The sequence below is a fragment of the Muscardinus avellanarius genome, assembly GCF_963383645.1.
Source record: "Muscardinus avellanarius genome assembly, chromosome: 8".
Lineage (NCBI taxonomy): Eukaryota > Metazoa > Chordata > Mammalia > Rodentia > Gliridae > Muscardinus > Muscardinus avellanarius.
Window position 1 is genome coordinate 82797260 of NC_137794.1, and position 23054 is coordinate 82820313.

At 35.1% G+C, this 23054-nt stretch overlaps 1 protein-coding gene across 2 annotated transcripts in view; it reads left to right on the forward strand.

Annotated features, from left to right (window-relative positions):
• Window positions 1-23054, forward strand: part of LAMA2 (laminin subunit alpha 2) — a gene marked incomplete at both ends in the record, with an annotated part of 652317 nt that overhangs the window by 563799 nt on the left and 65464 nt on the right. For both annotated transcript variants that reach the window (XM_080699817.1, XM_080699818.1), the window contains 3 exons: window positions 8084-8200; window positions 9660-9842; window positions 14920-15074. In XM_080699817.1, coding sequence (XP_080555943.1) covers window positions 8084-8200; window positions 9660-9842; window positions 14920-15074 — 455 coding nt within the window. The remainder of the gene's footprint in view (window positions 1-8083; window positions 8201-9659; window positions 9843-14919; window positions 15075-23054) is intronic.

The following is a 23054-nucleotide window of genomic DNA, read 5'->3' on the forward strand; positions in this document are numbered from 1 at the left end:
AAGGATATAGCTCAATGGTAGAGTGCTTGCATAGCATGCATAAGACCCAATCCCAAGAATTACAAGAAAGCCAAAAAAACCAGAATCCAGTGTATAAATGCAATGTAAAATGTTTTCATTGGTTTAACTAAATAAACAAAAAAGGAGAGGGTAGAAGAGTAGGCATGAAAGAAAACTAAGTTCTCACCAATTATAATGATGTTAAGATATTATTTATGTATTTAAAATATCAATAAATGACTATATAAACATTTTACTTTTTTTTTATTTTGGTGGTACTGGGGTTCCTGGAAACCCTTCTACCTCTGGGCTACACTCCCATACCTATTTTTTATATGTTTTTTATTTGGAAACAGGGTCTCTTAAGCCAGTACAGCTGGCTTTGAACCTGTGCAATCCTCCTGTCTCCGCCTCCCAAGCACGGGGATTACAAGCGTGCGCTACCACGCCCGGCATTAAACATTTTATACAAGGTCTATATATTTCAGCAAGAACAGCTACAGGATTTGAAGTAAATGCCCTTAGATAGAGGTAAGCTTGAAAGACACCGAGAGAGCAAGTGTTCACTTTTTCTGTAAGTCCTTTGGTACAATTTAGCTTTGAAATTTTGTTTTTATAATTGATTAATATTGAAATATTTTTAAAACCATCCTCAGAGTCAAAAAGGGTCTTCACCTCTCTGATGTTTCAATTACTTAAAAGCAGCCACTGAGCTAACTCAGGAGACAAATTTAGATTTTTGCATTCCCTATATCTTGCCCCAGTAGCAAGATAGCGACCTCAAATAATTAATATATGACAGTATATTTTTTCTCACAACTTTTCTAATATGCTTCATTATCTCTACTTCAAAGATGAGGAAAAATGAGATTCAGAGAACTTAAATGACTCCATCCTTTAACACATATACACTGGAGTCAACTCTTTGTGTGTGTGTGGGGGGGGGTACTGGGGTTCCTGGTAACCCTTCTACCTCCGGGCTACACTCCCAGACCTATTTTATATTTTCATTTGGAAACAGAGTCTCTTAAGCCAGAGTGGCTGGCTTTGAACTAGCATGATCCTCCTGTCTCCACCTCCCAAGCCTGGGGATTACAAGCGTGTGCCACCACGCCCAACTGAGTCAACTCTTTTTTTTTTTTTTGGTACTGAGGTTGGAAACCAGGCGCTTTCTACCTCCAGGCTATACTCCCAGAAATATTTTATATTTTATTTGGAAACAGGGTCTCACTAAGTTGCTGAGAGCCTCACTAAGTAGCTGAGGCTGGCTTCGAACCTGTGAGATCCTCCTCTCTCCACCTTCAAGTGTAGGGATTACAAACGTGCGCCACCACACCTGACTTTGGAGTCAACTCTTGAGTGCAAGGTTGTCTGGCTCCAAAGCTAGTGCTTTCAACCACTACTGGGCAAAAACTCTGGACTTCTACCATAGTCTAGAAGGTGCTATGTTAATACGCATGGCCATGTCAGATGTGTGAGGAATGAATGAGTGGATGGACATTCAAGATTAATAGGAATCACTCATTACCAGGAAGGTTGAAATCAAGGCCTTTCACATGACCTAGAGATCCTAGGTCTATCCAAGCTTGCTCCTTTAGGACTACAGAGAGAAACATGGCAGAGGTGATCCTTTTCGCTCTTTTAGTTAGTAGAGCTTCTAGGACAGAAGAAGCACATTTGTGGAAAAAGAAAAAATAATGTATACATATTATTTCTACAAGAAAATCTTTTAGAAAGGGTATTTTTTCAGCTTTGGAGAAGAATTGTCAGAAATGATAATGAGTTTATATGAGTAACAATTCACAAAACAAGGATAGAAGTAAAAAGGTTCATTGCAAATGTTACCTGTTTGGTGATTTGGCAGACTCCATTTAACCAGATCCCTTCTAAATGGATAACAGTTCTATAACTTTCACCCTTATGTTTGGGGATTCTTTCAGGACAGTCACTTGTACCTTGTGTATATAAATAAAAAAATACAATTTCATATGAGCTACTTAATTAAATGGAGTTAAATAGTCAATTGAACATTTTCATTAAAATACGCTAAAATCATCCTAATATTTAGTTGAAAAGAAATATCACCACAAGTGGTGGAGCACTCTTGTAATCCAAGCATTTGGGAGGCTGAGACTGGAGGATTGTGGTTCGTGGACAGCTTCAGCTACTTAGCCCTGTGCAGCTCGGTGAGACCCAGTTTCAAAATAAAGAATAATATATATATATATAATATATGATATATATTTTATATGAATAATATAATATATTATATAAATATATAATAATATATGTATTATATATAATACATATACTATATATAATATATGTATTATATATAAAGGGAAATAAAAACAGGTTCTGTACCACACAGTTTACACAAAGAAGAAAGTAATAAGTAACTTTGTTTTAAAAACTGAAGCTGCATGTGGTGCTACACACCTATAATCCCAGTATTTGGGGGACTGAGAAAGGAAGATCACAGGTTCCAGGACAGCCTCAACAGAGTAGCAAGATTCTCACCAACCTAGCAAGGTCCTATTTCAAAACAAAAAAAATAAAAATGTCTGGGGGTACAGCTTAAAGGCAGAATGCCTTTGGGTTCAATCCCCAGTACCACCACTTTTCTAATTAAACAAAATTTAAAAATGGCCAAATACACCAGATGGTTATCAAGTTAATGTGAATGTGTCATTTTTTTAACAACTACCTATGCTCAGTCCAGTACTTTCTGATCTATCTTTCAATTTTTTCATGTCCCTTATATGTAGGAAAGTGTTATGTTCATTTTTCACAGATAAAAATGGACAGAGATGACATTTGAAACCACAGCTCCCAACTCCAAGTCCTATCTATGACTTCATTGCTATAAGCTATTTTCCAGTTACTGCCATTTTATAGATGAATTGCTAATAATCAAAGAAATAATGTACAACATTTTTGAGCTCTTAGCAGGACCACTAATACTAATTTAACTAAACTGTAATTTGCACTTACCACTGTGCCAGGAACATGGTTAATATGAGTAATTTCTCTTAATTAGTGAAAGTGACTTACAACTCTGTCCAGTTATTTTAATCTTGGAAACCACTATCCTGTAGGTCTCAGCAGGCATGCAATAGAAGGAAATTATTCCCAGACGTGCTCATAGTGCACCCTGGCTGCTCTGCTTCATCCCCTTCCCCACTTTATGAGCCGCGTCTATGTCGCACTCATTCCTGGACCTTTTTCTTCTAATGTGTGAAGAGAGAAGAAGAAAGGCAGAGCCAGAAAGGAAGAAGCATGTTTGTGTAGCTGTGAAGTTTGGCGGCTGTGACTCAAAGAGAGGAAATAGAATGGCATAGTGATGACTGCTATTGTTGTGTTTTGTTGGGGTTTTATTGTTATTCAATATACTTTTATTGGTGCATGGTAGTTGTACATCCTAATGAGGTTTATAGTGATACAAACATAAATTCACACAGCACTTGGTGTATTTCCCTCCATGTCTCACCCCAGTCTTACCCTTTCCCCTTTACAAGTTATAGAGATTGGTGTTGCTAATTATATATATGTTTCAATTGCTTCTTAGTTTTTTCAGCAAAACATAGAGGGAAAAAATCTATAAAATGAAGCTAAGGATTGTATCTTTTTTCTTGTTCCCTAAAAATTAAAAGTAAAGAATTAGATGAGATTTTTTGTTTAACTACCAATCATTCTGTTTCTTCAGCCATGCTACCACGACCCTTGCATTTTAGTTATGTATGCACCATGCCTAATGTTTTCTTATTTAAAAACTACAGTGGAGTACTTATTCTTCTAGGTTTTTTTCTTGTTATAGTTTCACAAGTTTTCCATTACCAAATCTACAATTCTTTGGAGTAAATAGTACTCACTCAATTTTACTTTCAAAGCTATAAAATGTTGAGACATTTTGGCTCAAAAAGTTCCAGAAGCTACTTAAGAACTGATAAGATAGAAAAGAATCAGAGTCATAGCCAGAATATACTCATTTTAATTTTCTAGTACAGAGAGATTATCAAAATTATTGGTTTGGATATTGAAGGACAGCAGTAAAAATATTCTTCAAGTCATTCTTTCTTCTGAGTAATTTCTCTGATTTTTCCAACAGTATTTGCTATTATAATGCAGAAACTAGTATAAACCTAAGAATGCCCTTTAAGTTAATGACTTTTCACTGTGCATGAATAGTTTGTCTGACAGAACATTTGGATACTTCATTATTTAAAAAATCAAACCCAATCAAGAATCTAAGAATTGAAATTTCTACAGTCCTATGTCCTTAAATGACAAGGACTTCCAAGTTAATATCAAAATCATAATCAGACTGGATTTAGCTCAAGAAGCATACTTTTGGTAAGTTGTCCCAAAATTTTATTTTAGTACAATCAGTGAAAATAACAGAAGTATTAAAAGAAAGATGAATTGTGATTGGCAGAGAAGAAAATTAAATCACTTGGAAACCATATTTAAAGATACTAGAACTTAGAGTAATATGTTTTTAGAGCCATACTCTGCTGAACTATCGTATGCCTTCTCTTACAACATCAGGTCTTTGGCTTGGAAACTAAGAGCATGTACTTTAAACAATATTATTCGCTTATAGTAGTATTAAATATAGTATAATAATAGAGATTATATACTACATACTATATAGAATATACTATATAAAATATACACACGATATAGAATCTAGTATACTATATATACTATGTAGTATATATCTATGTAGTATATATCTATATATATATACTATGTAGTATATATCTAGTATACTTATAGACTATATAGAATCTAGTATATAAATAGTATAGTGGTGGTTTAACCAGGCTGCTCATAAAACCCTTTATATGAAATGTGGTAGATCTCTAACATTTTTGGTACTCTTTCACATCCAGAACACTGATTGTTCAGAAGCATCCATCCATCTTCCTTTCTCTTTGCTGTTCTTCCTAGATGAAGGTGGATAAAGGCCAAGATTATTCTCCAGCTGCAAGTGGCCTGCACAGCTCCTCCGAGGAGCCAGATGTGCTACCACTGAAAGGGGTGGGCATGCAATCAAGTTGAGACAGTTCCGGCTCTATTCCGGGAGCACATTTTCTCCTCATCTGCCCATTTAGGGTATTAAGAATGAGATGAAAATAACCGTCCTTGGTGCTAGCAATTAACACCAAGATGGCAAATGGCACTCTTCCCCAGTTCAGGTTGCTTAAGTATATTTTTTCTAAATAAATAAACCCAGAAATATATGCACAAAGAAAATAATTAACCCGATACAACCAGGTATAAAATGAGCAGTTTCAATACATCATCTCTCGTGTCACTGTTAACTGCTCCATCCATTCCTAGTCCTTAACCACTATAAGGATAGACAAAAGTTTCTGGTATATTCTTCCCTACCTAGTTCCCACCAAACCTACCCTGCCAAAATTTGTATATGTGTCAGTATATGTACGGTGTAACTTGCTTATTTTCATGGAAAGTTCTTAAGTATCTTTTTATACCCACATTTATTCATAAAATTCTTTTAAATGCCATATCACATATAGCATTACTTGGAGATGCTATACTGATATAAATGATACTTTAATACTGGATATCCTTGTTACTTTGGTGAAATTTTTCTCTAACAAATAAAAACCTAGTGTGTATCATAGTATTATTTACCTACCTTTATATCATATTTGGTAAATTCCTAGAAGTAGAATTTCAGATCAAATACATATCTGTTTAAAATTCTTACAAGTTTATCAAATTGTTCTTGAAGCAGTCACATCAATTTATACTTCTATCAGCCCTCTTGGGGACCCTTGATATTACATCATTTAACTAGTCTGATATATGAGAAACAATACCTTCTGTTTATTTGCTTTACAATTCTTTAACTATGATATGTTGAGTATTTTATTTTAATTTTATAAATGCTTTTATCTATTTATTTTTATGTGAACCACTTATTCTTATATTTTTCTCATTATCTAAAAATTAGGAAATACTTTAAATGTTTTGCCTATCACTTTTTTCCCCCAGTACTGAGGATGGAACCCAGCGGCATTGTATCTCCGAGCTACACCCTCAGCCCTATGTTTTAGGCCTCTTATTTTTGAAACAGGGTCTCACTGAGTTGTGAAAGGCCTAAGTAGCTGAGGCTGTCCACGAACTGCGATCCTCTGGCCTTTGCCTCCCGAATTCTGGGATTACAAGGGTACACCACCATGCCCGGCTACCTATCACTTTTGCACATATGAAAAATGCTTGAGTGTCCTCTGATTTCTATAACTAGAATCATTTTTTTTTTTAGAAAGAAATAAAAAGTGAGAGGAATAGAGGAAAATAGGTTGGGGACTCAAGTAAACATGTGAGGAGCATTACAATCTAATGTGCTTACTCTACTAATCCCTGGTTTCGACATCATAAGTGTACGGAAAACACTAAAGCAATCCATTAAAAATGACAAACACTACATGTGCTACCCCACACATATGCAGTGATCCCTGATAATTACTAAATATTGGCAGTCCTGTCCAGGAGAGACTAGGGACTAAGGCAACCTCTCCCCTCTCTATACTGGTCCTTTTTCTTTCTTTCTTTCTTTTTTTTTTTTTTTTTCTGGGCACTAAACCCAGAGCATTCCACCTCTGAGATACACTCCCAGCCCTATTTTATTTTTTGTTTTGAAACAGGGTCTTGTAAGGTTGCTGAAAGTCTCAATTGCTGAGGCGGGCCTTACACCTGTGATCCTCCTGTCTCCACCTCCAAGTACTAGTATTACAAGCCAGACTATGCCACCACCCCAGGTTCTGGCATCTTTTGCTTAATGCCCCCGCTTTACCTGGAGACTCTTTTATTTACATTTTACATTCTGTGGAACTAATTTAAACAATTAGCATGCATTTTCCCAAGAACTAAGTATATACCATAATAAGAAATTTAAAATATATTCAAGAAATGGTCTTTCTCCAGGCGGAAGAGGTACATATATTGTGGGAAGTGAAGGACTTTGTGTCTTTATTTTTTTAGCTTTATTGTTTACTAATAAGTGATATACAAAGCAAGAATCCAGTTGATTAGCTCCATTTTAATCTTAAGATTATAGTTTGATGCATACTGAAGTAAGAGTTCTAAATTTACTTTTAGGTGTTAACAAATTGAAACTCTTTTTCTCTTTCCCCTGAAAGATTTAGTGACTTTACTCTTTATATCATTAATTTTAAACTCCTAACTTCTTAGTGACTATTACAATATCAATTAACCTATGGCTTAGAGAATGTTATAAACTAGCTGAAAGAAGCTGAAATTTTTACATCTATAATATTGTTAGTGTTGGCATATGATATTTTCAGATGTTAAAAGATACTAAAGTAGATAGGAGAAAACCTATATAAAGTCTAGTTGAGGCAATTAATAAGACTGGCTTTTTGTATCAGAAATGACAGTTTTATCGGGTATGTATTACTTTTCCTTTCCTTTGATTTTTATTTATATTTTACATAAATATTAATAATCTACCTACTGAAGGGAGATTCTGCTTAATAATTCATATAAGAGATTTTTTAAAAACCAATGATTCATATATATTTTTCTTATATGTGTGGAGACTGAACCCAAGGGCATTCTACACTGAGATATACCCCCTAGCCCTTTAATTTTTTATTTGGAAACAGAGTCTCATTTTGAAACAGTGTTGTTATCTTGTGCAAGCCTTGAACCTGCTGTCCTACTTTCTCAGCCTCCCAAGTACTGGGAAGTGTGTACCTATGCACAGAAAGTAATAAAATTCCTCAAATGAGTTCATTTGATAGGAGTTATATTAAGCAGGCATCATTGTAAATGCCATCAAATTAAGTCAGATAATATCAGATACCAAGAAGAAAATGTAATTGTTAAGCATGTTCAAGTGTCAAGTGGTAATCACCATAAACTAACACATCTTATATTTGATTTGAAATGTATTTGTAGATAGATGACAGTAAATTAATTATATCAGTTTTGCTTTTTGTTGCTCTTATATTAAAATAATCAAATTGTACATCTAAGTAAAAGTTCATAAGCAACAAAAATTTTGTCCTTTGTTTTCTGTCCACAGAAAATGATGACCATCTAAATGGCTTGACAAACCGGTTAGAAAATGCTGATATTAGAAACGGTGATCTCCTGAGAGCTTTGAACGACACTTTAGGAAAGTTATCAGCCATTCCTAATGGTAGGCCCTCAGGACACTGCACACTGTGTTAAGTGGTCTGAACGTCTGAAGACTATTACTAGCTTACTGTTTTCCAAATGTGCTCATCTCTTGTCAGGAAATTAGACACTGGTTTCCTTACTTCTGAATTGTTCTTTCTGAGAGTAAGAAACGGAGCCACCTTTTAACATGATAATCTTTATACTTTATTACATTTAGCTGGTATCCATAAAAAAGTCAGATATAGACAACTTATTCTTAAACTACTTCCCATGTTTCAACCCAGAAAATCTTGTAGTCATGGAAAAGAATGAAGTAATACTGATACTCATCTCTAAAATCTTCATGTTCTACCTCAGAGTCACAGTTTATTACAGTACTTTGAGGAATAGATGAGAGCTATTGCCATTCCATAGAGCTCCCTTGGAAAAATTCAATTCCTTAGCTATTCTAGCTTCCAAAAACAGTAATCAAGCCATGTCTGTAATATTTTTCTACCTTCTAGAACTACTTGAAACTACTTCTTGGTATGAAAGCCCATATTCTTTTTAGGCTACTATATTTATATTTTAATCACATAGTACTATAGTAACAAAGGTTATAAACATTTATTGAGTGCTGATTCAATATGCTTATGATAAATATATATATTTCCTCATACTAATTCTACAAGGAAGCTAGCATTATAATCCTTACTTTCCAGGTGAGAAAGATACTGAAAGTCATTGTTTAAAGTAGCATTTTCAAGATTTCAATCTCAAAGTTTGAATTCAGAGCCTGTGGTTTTAAGTACTATCCTAGGCAAAGTAGTATACATCTATATGTCCAGTACATGTTTTGTATACAAATTATGACAAATTATGAACAAAAATATATACTTAAACAACATAGGAAATATTAAAAACTAAATGATTTTTACCTTACACTAATAAAGTGTTGAGTACCTATTCAGTCTCACGTCACCTTGAGTAATAAAAAACTAAAAAAAAAAAAAAAAAAAAAATTCCAGGGCTAAAAAAAAAAAAAAATTTACACAAATACCTGGTCCTTAAGGAAAAAAAAAAAAAACAACTCTCTATCCTAAAATAGAATCATATTTATTTTTCACCTCCGGAAATGCAAATTAAATCTTAAGCCTAGTTTTGATGAAACTATATAACTAATACGGATAAATTCCTCTTTTTTAATAAGTTCAGCCGCAAACCACAATATGCCCTTATACAATGAACATTTCAAATAATCGCTTTGCTATTTTAAGAGCTAATCAGGTATTCATAGCAAAGGTCCCTGAGAAAATTTAATTTAGCTAAAATTTTGCTTCATTTGCTACCACTGATTGAGACAAAGTTCAGCCCTTCCCTTTTGTAAATGAGTCCCTGAGGTCAGCCAGCTGAGGACGCAGCCTCACTTGGACAAGTGCAGATTAAACCACCAACTCTAGACCTTTTGTTGTGCTTCTCGTACCCACTTCTGCTGACAGACACAGCCGCTAAACTGCAAGCCGTTAAGGACAAAGCCCGACAAGCCAACGACACAGCCAAAGATGTGCTAGCACAGATCAAAGAGCTCCACCAGAACCTGGATGGCCTGAAGCAAAATTACAACAAACTAGCAGACAGCGTGGCCCAAACCAATGCCATCGTAAAAGATCCTTCCAAGAACAGTAAGAGCTCCTTTTTCACTGTGATGATGTCATTTATTTTTTCACACTATAAAAGTATCCTAGACTCATAAATGGCAGAGCTGGGAAAAACTCTCACAGTGCTGTGGTGTGCCTTCTCCTGCAGAGTGTGTACAGGAAACTGAATGTCCCTGCCATTCCCAAAGCCGAATCCTAGCCTTCCAGCTCTGTCCTGTCCCTTCTTCATCAAAATTTTGTCCAATTGAGAGATCAGAGTTTCTCAAAGTCTGTATGATATTTGGCATAGGGATGCTAAATACTTTTTAATCTACTAGTGTAATGGAAAATACAGTTGGATTCAAAAAGTTATATGCTTACAATTGGCCAAATTTCATGGTAATTAGGATTTTAAGGAGCACAGTCATAAATAGGCTTGTTAAAACAAGGTAGTAAGATAGTATCAACTTTCATGTTATTATTTACATTCCAATTGTTTGACATTTCTAGGAAATAAAGAATTTGCCTTGCTTAATCTATTTTATTAATTAAATATGGTCAATAAACATTGGCATTTGTGTTTTTTTTTATTCTATCAAGAAGTGATCATCAGATCAGACTTATCTTGGTATATGTTTTTTCACCAAGGAAGATAATTAAGTTGTTATTCTTTTCATTTTCAAGAAACTAGTATTCTCTTAAGTACCAATGTTTCCATAGGGCACCAAAATATTTCTGAAGTATAATGACAAAAGTGCTGTCACTGGCATTATGAGCTGTGTAATCCTCCTTCACCTCAACTGAAATGCTATGGCTTCTATGATCTGATAGAAGATACTATGTCTACTACTAAACTACTAGGGATCATGAGGAGACTCATGATGCCTTCATGATCAAGGAAGACCACAAACACATAGAATATGTGCTTCAGAGTGAGGAAGAAAGACCCCTTGCTGCTTATTCAAGAGGAAAATAGGAAAATCCAAGTGATCTTAATTTTTTTTATGTAGACCCAAAGATAGCCTCCTATAAAGAAATTCCATCTGAATAACTTCTGCTGCTGATGTGTGTCATATGACAATATTTCCCCTAAAATGAAAGAAAACTTACTTTAAGTAAATATTGCTATGTACTTATTTTATAATTTAAGATATAATTTCATTTCATTTTAGATTGATTACTAATGGATAGTGGCCTTTTGTTAATATGATTTCTACTTTTTGATCTTATCTTCCATTAAGAGAAATATTTAATTATCTATAATATTAAATTTTATTTTTCTATCATATTAGATGATTATAAGAATATTTCTTTTAATATAATAAATAGCTTGTTAAATAACATAATATCATATACTTTATTTTATAATACTTACTTGACTTAAAATGGTGTATACTCCTAATTAGTACCTGTTGTGAAACATAGTATTGTTTTGTGATAGCTGCTACTTTATAATACCAAGAGAAAATATATCCTAATGAATTTTCTAATTTTTCTTTGTTTTACTTCCATATGAACTTTTACCTGCAGAAATCAGTATGTATATGTCTATTTGTATTGCCTTTTAGTCATTTTTATGCTTAATGAATTGCCCTTTGCAAACAGATTTAGCTTTGCATGTGATCGTGTTTTGGTATTCTTTAAATGTCATGTTCCTATTCCTTTTCTTCCCATTGTCATATATTTATATAAAACCTTCTTCTGACCACAAAAATGTGGCCATTGAAGTTCAAATGACTTCCTTGCAGTAGGATTAAAAGAGATTAAATTTCTATTGTTGTCAATACAACCCCACCTCCCTCAAATTCTAAAGAATTATATTGTAGAAGAACTAGAAAAATAATACTAAGAAAATCAAATGTATCAAAATCGAAAGTATAAGACCAAAGCTTCCTTAGTGGAAAATGAGAGCAATTGCGTTTCTAAGCAATTACTGAAATAAACTATTTTAAACAATCAACTCAGTGAATTAGAAAAAAAACTGACAAAGAATGAAAAAAATTAGTTAGAAGACAGAAAATAAGAGAATTGATAAATCCAAGAGATAAATATTTAGAAATATAAAGATGAATGATCGGAGCCAGGAGTGGTGGTCCATGCTTATAATCCCAGTACTTGAGAGGCTGAGGTAAGATCACATGTTCACAGCCAGCCTCAGCTACTTAGCGAGGCTCCCTGCAATATAGTGAGACCTGTTTCAAAATAAAGAATAAAATATAGGGCTGAGGATGTAGCTCAGAGGTAGTATGGCCCTGGGTTCCATCCCCAGTACTGTAAAAAAAGAAAATAAAAGTTTATGCTAGGAAATTTTAGAGCCTAAAAGATAAAGTTAATATAATATTCTATAAAATAATATTAAAATCCATCTTCATCTTCAGAAGTGGTTAAAAATGTACTGATTCACATAATTGGGAAAAATTCCATTGTGTATATCCATATATATTACATTTTCATTACCAATTTCAATAATAAAGAAAATAGATTTTCAAAGAGAGAGGTAGAGAGGGTGAAAGGAAGAACTGATGAAAGAAAAAGTTCCTAGTTTGCTGTTCCCACCTACTCGTGTGATGGTATTATGTCCGGGGTGGGGAGGGAGTGACGGGATGGGGCTTGAAGAAAAACATGTTTGTTTTTATGCTTTTGAATCTCACAGTGATGCATATTTACAATATACTATTAAAAGTATAAGAAATAAAACACAATAATTAGGGAAGAAAATGAAAATTTTTTTCAAAACACAGCTTCAGAAGATAAAGGCACGTAGGGGAAAGGGAAGCTTCAGATTCCATTTTGAAGCATTTGATAAACGCTCCTGGGAACTTCAGAATAAAAGGATCTAATTTGCACCTAAGCCTGAGCAATCTTTGCTTAAATACTTTTCTATTTCTGAGAAATCTCAATTTAAATCAATTTTCTTCAATTTCAAAGTAACTTGAATGATATCATAACATTGGAGAATTAAAGAAAGGGAAAAATGAACCTTTTTTTTTTACATACATACATCCCCAGCACTTTTATTTATTTTATACTTTAAATCAGGGTCTCAATAAGTTGCTGAGACTGGCCTTGTACCTAAGAGCCTCCTGTGTCAGCCTCCCAAGTATGACTGCTATCTAGGTCGGTGTTGAACCTGGATGGCGGAGCCGGATAAAGAGGACTAAAGTCTTTTTTTTCTTTTTTCTTTTTTCTTTTTTTCTTTTTCTTTCTTTTTTCTTTTTTCTTTTCTTTTTTTTTTTTTTTTGTAGTACTGGGGTTCCTGGAAACCCTTCTACCTCCAGGCTACACTCCCAGACCTATTTTTAATATTTTTATTTGGAAACAAGGTCTCTTGAACCAGCACAGCTGGCTTCAAACCTGCGCGATCCTCCTGTCTCCGCCTCCCAAGTGCGGGGATTACAAGCGTGCGCCACCACGCCAGGCAAGGACTAAAGTCTTAACACAATAGACATTTTATTTCAATATTTGCTAGGTTATGCACCCCAGTGAGTCCCAGGAGATTATTAGAGGTCACAGACTACGCGACAGCACTATGCACATAGCACAATGGATTACATTCTCAGAAATAGCCAAGTCAAGGTTTTCTGCAACAAAGTCTGTCTGGTTACAAGGACTGTACACTTTTTGTAGGACTGTTTGATTAAAACATACTGATTTGGCAGGAAGTATAAGAACACAGCCAAGGCCACATCTTGGTCCAAGGCACAGTGAGTGAAAGACCTTTGTCCTTCTCAGAGCTTTCTCGTGACACTCAATGTGTTTCTTCATAAGATATTTCCATTAGCCCATGATCAGACACCCAAGTACCGGGATAACAGGCATATTCCACCATAACTAGCTTCAATGCTTCATTAAATATATTGTGTATTGAATGTATTAAATGTTTTGTATATTAAATGTACACAAAACAAGGCAGTAACTTTGCATAAGTTACCTATACAATTAGCCAACAAGGACTTTGACAGGTAGTCTTGCATTTCAGTAAGAAAATATTCAGTTCTTGATTTAACAACTCTTTTAATGTTAAGTGTAGGTTTATATTGTTTTTAAATACCACTAACAATATAACTCATATTAATGAGCACGAGTTCAAAATATGTCCTTTAAAACCTAGTTTAAAAGAGTGATTTGCTTCTGCTTGCACACACTTGATTCAGTCCTGACGATTAGTTCTCAGTGGTCCAATGTCAGTCAAAGAGCAGATCACAGTCTAATAGGGCAGGTAGCCTTGGACCTTAGGCAGGTTCATTTCCTCATCAGGGTCACAGCGACAGGAAGCTGAACAATGCATGCTGGATCAGATAATAGATGGCATAGTTTGAATAAGACCACCAGTATCCTAGAGATAGAATAATTAGTTTTCCATGTGTTATGTGCCCTCCATGAAGAGCAGACACTGAACGTCTATGGATCAGCAATAACCTTCACCTATTGTAAGGTCAAAACTTTTGAAATAGCCAATATCTAAATGCTTTTTTTAACCTACAAAAACAGCAATTTAAGATGGTTCAATTTAATATATAGCACAGCATGGTCAACTATTCTTCAAAATGAAATTGAACTGCAGTTTGAAAGATTTAATTAAAGTGTAACATAGCCCTTCAGTCTAAGGGCCGCTCCACATCAAAATGTCCTTTAAGCCACATTTTATAGCTTCTCCTTTTCAGATATGCAAAGAAAGACAGTGAGAGAAAGAAAGAAAACCAATTTTGTGTGGGAACACTGATTAAGAATAGTTTGGGATTGGACAGACTAGATGACATTTTAAAGATGCTTTCATTTTCCTCCTTCCATGACTAAAGCTCTTTTCCAGAAAGGTTAACTTTTTGGCTTATGCTAAAAATTAAGTATTGAATTAAGTTTATCATATTTTCTACCTTCAGTGCTAATTTTCACATTAATGACAAAGCCAAAGATTTTCTCTAACATCTCCTCCTCTGGCCTGCTTGAGTTGCCACTAAAATACTCACATTTGCCATCAATCACACACGTTGCTTCAGCAGTCATGGCTGTGCTTTTTCACATGAATAAATTAAATTACTTAGTCTAACATACTTTTCTATTCTAATTTTCTATGTGTGTCCGCGTGTGTATGTGCATAGATGCATTCATTAGTTTTGTGCAGTTGCAGATGCAGATGCGACCGTGAAAGATCTAGAACAAGAAGCTGACCGGCTGATAGATAAACTCAAACCCATCAAGGAACTTGAAGATAACCTGAAGAAAAACATCTCAGAGATCAAGGAATTGATAAATCAAGCCCGAAAACAAGCCAATTCTGTAAGCTCTTTTTTTTTTTTTTCAGAATCTGTAGCTGATTGTAATTGTTAATATTAGTCCCAGTAGGAATGTCTTCCCACAGTTTACCCTGTTGAACTATCTCCAACTTTTCCTTTAATTTGAAGCTAAAAAGAATTGGAAAGGGAAGTTAATTTTTTTCATAGATTTCAAAAGACATTTCATAAAAATGATAATGATCACCACTTACTGTCTTAGATTTAGGAATTGTGGTGTATTTTATTCAAAGTAAAAAAAATCTTATCACCTAATTGAGCATGGACAAAAAATAAACAAAAATTTATTTGCTTACTTCATAACAAGTAGCACTGAGTGTAAGATACTTTTTCTACACTTACTACATCTTAGATATAACTTAAAATCTTATAACATCAGATTTATTCTCACTTTGTGGTTTATATATATATATATATATATATATATATATATATATCAACCATACTATAAAGTTTTCATATTATATTTAAATATGTTTCTTTCAGATCTTATCTTCACTTTCTTTACTCTGAGGTTATGACCTAAATGAATAAATAGGTTAAATAGGTTATATGGAGAGATACAGTAATTTCTATTTTCTTTACACTATATTCTTTTGTCTGAGTTCAAGCAACACTAAAAATTACTTTTGTATATATATATATATATATATATATATATATATATATATATATATATATGTGTGTGTGTGTGTGTGAAATAAAAATAGAAAATGCCTGACTTATTACTCTATATTTACCCAATTAATAGACTGCTAGGATAGAGGCAGAACTTTTTTAGAAAGTAGCCTTCTAATGACCAAGACATTTAAGCACCAATGTGAATCTTTACCTAGCCTAGTAAATTTATCCCATGATAACTTTAGAAATAATTACTTTTCAAAAGACAGTTTTTCTCCTTTCTCTGGAGTGCCTTTTATATCCCAATTTCCCCCTAGCTTTCAAATATGGGAGAAAACATGAGCCTTCATCTTTTGTGACTGACTGATCTCACCTAATATAATATTCTCTAGTTCCATCCATTGCACATGAAATAATTTTGTTCTTTTTATGGCTGAGTAGAATTCCATTATGTGTATATTCCACAATTTTATAATTCATTCATCTGTTGTTGATGGACACCTAGGCTGAATCCATAATTTGCTATTATCAATTATACTGCTATAAACCCTAGTAAATTGATGGTAAATAATAAATTCCTAGTAAAAGGAAGGGAGGCAGATGGGGAGAGGGGGATCTGATAAAGGAAATGCTTTAATCAACACAATATAGATATACAAAATTATCAATGCCAAACTCAATATTGTGCATGGAAAAGGGGAAGGAGCAGGCTGGGAACCAGGAGAAAGGTCACCAAGAAGTGTGGACACATGTGGTATGTCTCTGTCAATTTGAACTTCATCATGATGCATGACTACAATGTACCAATAAAATAACAAAATAACAAAAATGTTTAAAAGACAGTTTTATGTTTTTAGGTTTTACCTTAAACCTTTTTTAGATATATTAGTCTTCCACTTCAAATGCTTCATTTTTAGAACAACTTTGGAGCTAGGGTAATCAAAATAGTACTCTCTTAATCTATTAATACATGTATATTTTTAGTAGTGGCCAAATTATTATATCTGAGTGATAATATTTTCTTTTTCCTCTTTATGTGTATCTAATACTTCTTTTTATTCATTTTAAAAAATGTATTGGTACGTTGTGACTATACATCTTCATGAGGTACAGGATGGTAGAGGCATACATGCACATGTCACTCATTTCGCCCTTCCCCTATTCCTACCCCATTTATTCTCCTCTCCCTCCTTCTCCTGCTCAGCTTGGTGATTGACTCTGATAAGTTTATGGCTGTACATCATGTGCATCGGAGTGTTTTCCTCTTTCCCCCTCCCATTTCCCCTGGTCAGGTCATCTTCTTTGCTGTATCTCATACTTCTAAACAAGGCCATGACAATAAGTTTAAGGTGAAACATTAAAAGGAACTCCTGACTAACTAAAACACCAACTTAGAAAATCACACAATGATCAGTGAAGATGTTGTAAGCTGAGGGTAAAAGAAGCAGGGATCATTATCTGGGAGGCATATGCTCAGCTGTAACATAAAAATTGTGTAGTATGGTTGACAAATGATTGTCATATATGTAAACCACAAAATAAGAAGAACCAGATGTTTCAAGGCTTGGGGTTTTATTTAAGATCTAGTCAGTGTAGAAAAAGTATCTCTTGTGTTCAATGCTACTTTCTATGAAGTGTGAAAAGATGAACAAGGCTGTTCTTTGACTCACAAAGTTTATAATGGAGTAGAAAAAAAATAAGACATGTATGTAAACAACTCTAAGACAACGCAGAATATTGTGCCACCTTGCATGAGCCATGAAAGTGCTGTACTGTTATAAAGGGAAAGGTCACTTCTAGTAGGGTCAGAAGACTTCCCATGGGGAAGGGTTTGAGCCAGGTCTTGAACTGCGATAGTACTGGATGGGTAGAGGGTGTGGGTAGAAGGACAGGGGAGGGCATTCTGACAGGGAATGGTTTGAGCCAAACCAAACAGAGAAGGAAGCCTCAGAGTCAGTTCATGGAGAGCACTCCACTTGGTCAGGAGGTACTGAATAATTGGTAAAGTGAACATTAAATTGGAAATGTTAATGGGAGCCAGGTCTTGTCATTACTTCAATGAAAAATTAAGCAATAGCTATTACTTAGCAACCATTGTATTTGAGATAAAACTCATTGGTGAGGTAAAATGAAAATTTTTGAGCATGAAACAGTGTGATCGGAGCTCTGCTTTTTTATTTCTTTGCTTCCTTGATATTCATTTTATTAGGCATCTTTTTTATACTTGTGTTAGTGCACTGTAATTATACCTCATAGTGAGATTCAAAGTGACACAAATGTACATGCACACAGCACTTGGTATATTCCCTCCACAGCCCTTCTGCCCATTCCCTTGTCTTCTTTTCCAATACATGTTGGTGAGACTGGAAAGGAAATATTCTTGTATGGACATAACCTTATTTGAACTGTTCCCTTACTCAATCCTTGTTTTCTCCTTTCTGCCTCCCTTCCTCACATCCCTTTCACTATTCTATTGGTTTATTTCCTAATTAGCTGAAATCTCTTTTGCTTCCTATTTTCATTCTAGCTTTCACATATGAAAGAAAACACACCATCCTTAATTTTCTGGGAACAGCTGTATTCACTTAGCATAATACTCTGTAGTTCCATCTATTTGGCTGCAAATGGAGAACATAGAAGAACATCTGTTTGTTCTTCTTTATGACTTAGTAGAATTCCTTTTTTATATATACCACATTTTCATTAACCATTCATCTCATGTGTTTGCAGACACTTAGGTTGCTTCCATAATTTGGCTGTTGTGAATTTTGCCGCTATGAACATGGGTGTGCATGAGAGCTGTGCTTCTTGAGCATGAGTGAAGAAGCAATTTGTCAGTGGGTGAGAGAAACTAGAAAAAAGAACACAAGTATAGCAAGGGAAAGGAAGAGCTTGGCATGCCACTTCTATGTGCTTTTTACAATGTCATCTTTGAAGAAAAATTAATAGTAAATAACCCTGTATGAATCACACATTTAGCCAGTTTCTGATTTAATCATCAAAGAAATCAGAACTCTTTATTATTATAAGAAGCCTAAAATCCTACCCATATTTTCATTTGGTGAAGTACTTTGCCCCCACCCCACATAAAGACAAAGTTCTGGCATGTATGTAGGCCTGCCTTCAAGTTTAAAATAGAAAGTAAAAAGAACTATAAATTAATATTAGAAAAAATAACTGGGGTTGCCAGGCGTGGTAGCGCATGCTTGTAATCCCTGTGCTTGGGAGGCGGAGACAGGAGGATCACGCGGGTTTGGAGCCAGCCTCGCTGGCTTAAGAGACCCTGTTTCCAAATAAAAAAAATATAAAGTAGGTCTGGGAGTATAGCCCGGAGGTAGAAGGGCTTCCAGGAACCCCAGTACCACCAAAAGAAGAAGAAGGAGGAGGAGGAGGAGGGGGAAGAGGGGGAGGAGGGGGAGGAGGGGGGGGAGAAGGAGGAGGAAGAGGGGGAGAAGGAGGAGGGGGGAGGGGAAGAAGGAGAAGGAGAAGGAGAAGAAGAAGAAGAAGAAGAAGAAGAAGAAGAAGAAGAAGAAGAAGAAGTTCCTTTTAAGAAAGTGTTCATTCACTTTTGCAAGTGGAAGTTGCAATAAAATGCCTAATTTCATGGAAGGTATTAGAAGCATGCCAGCATTCAGGGTAATTTTCAAATGAGCTTGATATAAAATGAGGATTAGGATGGAAACTGGGAGATGGCTCAGCCACTGCTGTGTGCATCTATCACTCTGAATTGCACCAAGATGTTTGATTATAAAATAAAGGAATGTTCAGAAAAAGGAGCATTTACAAATAAAATGTGAAAAATATTTTAAAAATAATTAAAAATAAAGAAGTTTTCTTTTGGTTGGTTAATTCTAAAATTGAGTAGTGGCTAATATGCTTTTTAAATGAATGACCTAGTTAGTGGATGAAAAATGCAGTGAGAATCCAATAGATAAAATAATGGGATACTCAATAATGCTTAATTGAGTTTATGATTAGTGGTGGATGATGTTGTATCTGAAATGCTCTAAAAATATATAATGCTTAGTGAGTTTTTGAAAAATATCTTACTAAGGAATCACATTAGAAATACAATTGGTGGAGCCAAACCTCCTAACAGGATGAATGCATTTCAAATATTTCTCTTATTTTCCAAGAGATTTTTTAAAAGAAATATAAAGATATGCATTTTGATTAATCATTTTAGTTAACTAAAAGACATACTTGTGATTGGAAATTAAAACACAAAATATTTACAAGAAAAAATTAGTAGTTATGAACATGTCGCCAAAGTTCTGACTGCCTGAATTTTCCAGGTACTAAGGTATATTCAAAAATAGAATACAGAAAATTAAGAGGGTATTCTATACAAATGAGCAGTGGATATGCAATAAATTGTTTTACAAGATTAATTGCTGGCATATTGACTATGACAGTAGCATTCTATTCAGAGAAATGCTTTTAGATATGTAAAGTATGCCATAAAATAGATTAATTATAAATCCTACTGACATTAAATACCTTTAGTTTTAAAATGGCTACTCTCTTGGACTTGAATTCTCAAATGAAGCTTCATCAATTCAGTTCAGTTTCAACACTGGCATTGTCTTCTCTACTCTGGCAGCCCCTTTTTAAGGCACCAAGCCTGTGTATCTCCTATTATTTTTATTGACTTCACATACGCAAGGTTTAACACTCATCCTGTGACCAGACAGGCACACATTCCACACTTAGTCTTTTTTTCTCTAAACAATAATTGAAGAAGAGAATTTAGTTGTATTCTTTAAATTAAAAATGGCTTATGTGTGATTAAACTGGTCATAACATGGCCCTACACCCAAGCCTATAAGGCATTTATGAAACAAAGATAAAACAAACTACACACCGTTAACTTTTGACTGTACATCCAGCCCTGCTATGAATTTAGATATGATTTCCTACCAGGGACAGCTCAGTATGCTACTCACTTTTATTCATGAATGGTGGCCATCTTGATTTCTTGTTCTCTTTGATCCTGTTTTGATATTGATGGCACTTATACCCTTCCTCAGGTATTAAATTTGCTGAATGTCAATGCCTCTCACTCTCACAATGGTTTTCATCACATGGTGAAAATTCCTTAAATCTCATTATATTTTATACCCTTTCCTGAACATTAAAACTGCATTTTTTAGGCCGGGCGTGGTGTTGCACGCTTGTAATCCCTGCGCTTGGGAGGTGGAGACAGGAGGATCGCGCAGGTTCGAAGCCAGCCGCGCTGGCGTAAGAGACCCTGTTTCAAAAATATAAAATAGGTCTGGGAGTGTAGCCCAGAGGTAGAAGGGCTTCCAGGAACCCCAGTACCACCAAAAAAAAAAAAAAACTGCATTTTTTAAATTGAAGGGTAAAAAGACTGTATTTTTCACCCTTCCTTCCTCTGCTATATGGTATTTCTCTTGTATGACTGTATCCTTTCAATCTCTAAGCCCTGGGCTATCTCTTTGTATAGCTGCTATTCTGTCACATAATATGCTTTGCCAACTATAGTTGCACATCTGATTTATAATATTAGAATCCAGAGTAAAAATTATACATTTCCAGGTCAGATCATTTTGATTCACCTACACTGGGCTCTATATCTAGAAGGGAAATTCCATTATTTCTGAAGTAAAGAACTAACTTCCTAACTGAAAACCATATTACCAAAGAGATGATCTCATCAAGACACATAGCACCAGAAGCAACCCCTAGTTCTGAACCCCAGTTGGCAGGATGGGCCACACTCTTGAGAGGAAAGACAAGGACAAAAAATCATCTGAGGAAATAGGCTTCTCAAATCATTCAATTTCCAGACCATCACACACAGGGCTCCAGGTGTTCTCCTCCTCCTAGTGTGTGTGGGGGAGGAAACAGCCCCTGTGTCCTTCAAGAACACAATTCCCTTGTATCAAGCTGCAGTTTGGTAGTAGATCAGGTGAGGCAAGCAACATATAAATGTATGACTTATGCAGGGTCTGCAGGATATGCAACAAATCGTTTTCCTAGAAGTTCTCAAATGTGTATGTATGTACCTATTTGTCAGAACCAAGAATCCCTCCTTAGTGTTCTCTTCGGAATACAACAAATTTTGCATTTAGCGTCTCCTTGGTGTAGTTTTCAGCACCCTTTCAGAGGAACAAACCCTAGTGCCCACTACACTCAAATCCTAATGAAACTCCTGGAGACACCCATTTTTCTCCATAATACAAAGACTGGTTTAGTGGCTAAGTCTTGTTTGGACTCTGAAGGGTAGTGCTAGTTCATTTTCTTCCAAGTGTGCAAACTAAATAAGTAGCACAAAATGGCAGAGGGAGGGAGGAAGGGAGGGAGGGAGGGAGGGAGGGAGAGAGAGAGAGAGAGAGAGAGAGAGAGAGAGAGAGAGAGAGAGAGAGAGAGAGAATATGAGAATGGACATTTACTGAGGGCCAGGAGGCTCATGAGGCTGGGCATTTGAACCAATGGCAGGAGAGACTGCACTTTCCCTTCTCTCTGCTTCCTGCTTTGAGCACCATCAATCAGCAAAGTAGCAGCTTCCCTCTGAGTCCAAGCAATTACATTGCTGTCCTGAAAGGGCTCCTTTGTACCTGACCCAAAGGAAATTAAACCAAATAATCAAGTAGTATTATTTGTGATTGAAGGAAGGCTACCTGAATTTACGTGAAAATTGGAATGAACAGTGTCATTCTATTCATATACGGATTCCTTTCTTAGCAATTTATAGTGATTTTTAAAGTACTTTTCAAAAGGAAAAGGAGCTGTTAAATACATTAGTAGTGATAGCCATTGGAAATTATTTCCATCTCATTTTCCAGCAACTTAATAAAAAAATGTGTAATTTATTCTGAAATGTATGTTCTGAGAGGAATGATTAATATCTTTCTTATTGTTAGGACATCTAGAACAAAATCTATTTGGTCTCTTCAACTGTTAGAGCATGGAAGGGTTGGTAATTTCCTCTTGAAAACTAAGAAAAATGTCTTCCAATTTTAAAGTATAACCAAAATTGCTGAAATTTGAATTGTAAAATTTTTTAAACAGCCCTAATTAAGATCACTCCTGTTAGCTTCTTGTAAAACCCCTTTTGAAAATGTTCATATATTCATAAAGGAGAAGGGAATGAAAGTAAGAATTTGTTAGTTACATGCTTCAAAAAATTGTAGCACGCTAACAAGGCATGGGGCTGTTGAAAGCTCCTTGTCAGAGTGTGAGTGGAGAATTACTCTCCTGTGCCTTATTAATCAGTATAATGTTGTCTGCATATGGACATGTAATGATACTATTTGATGACCAAAAAATGACTTCAAAGGAAAAATGATGATGGCTCTGTGGTTCTTTGAGAGCTACTTCA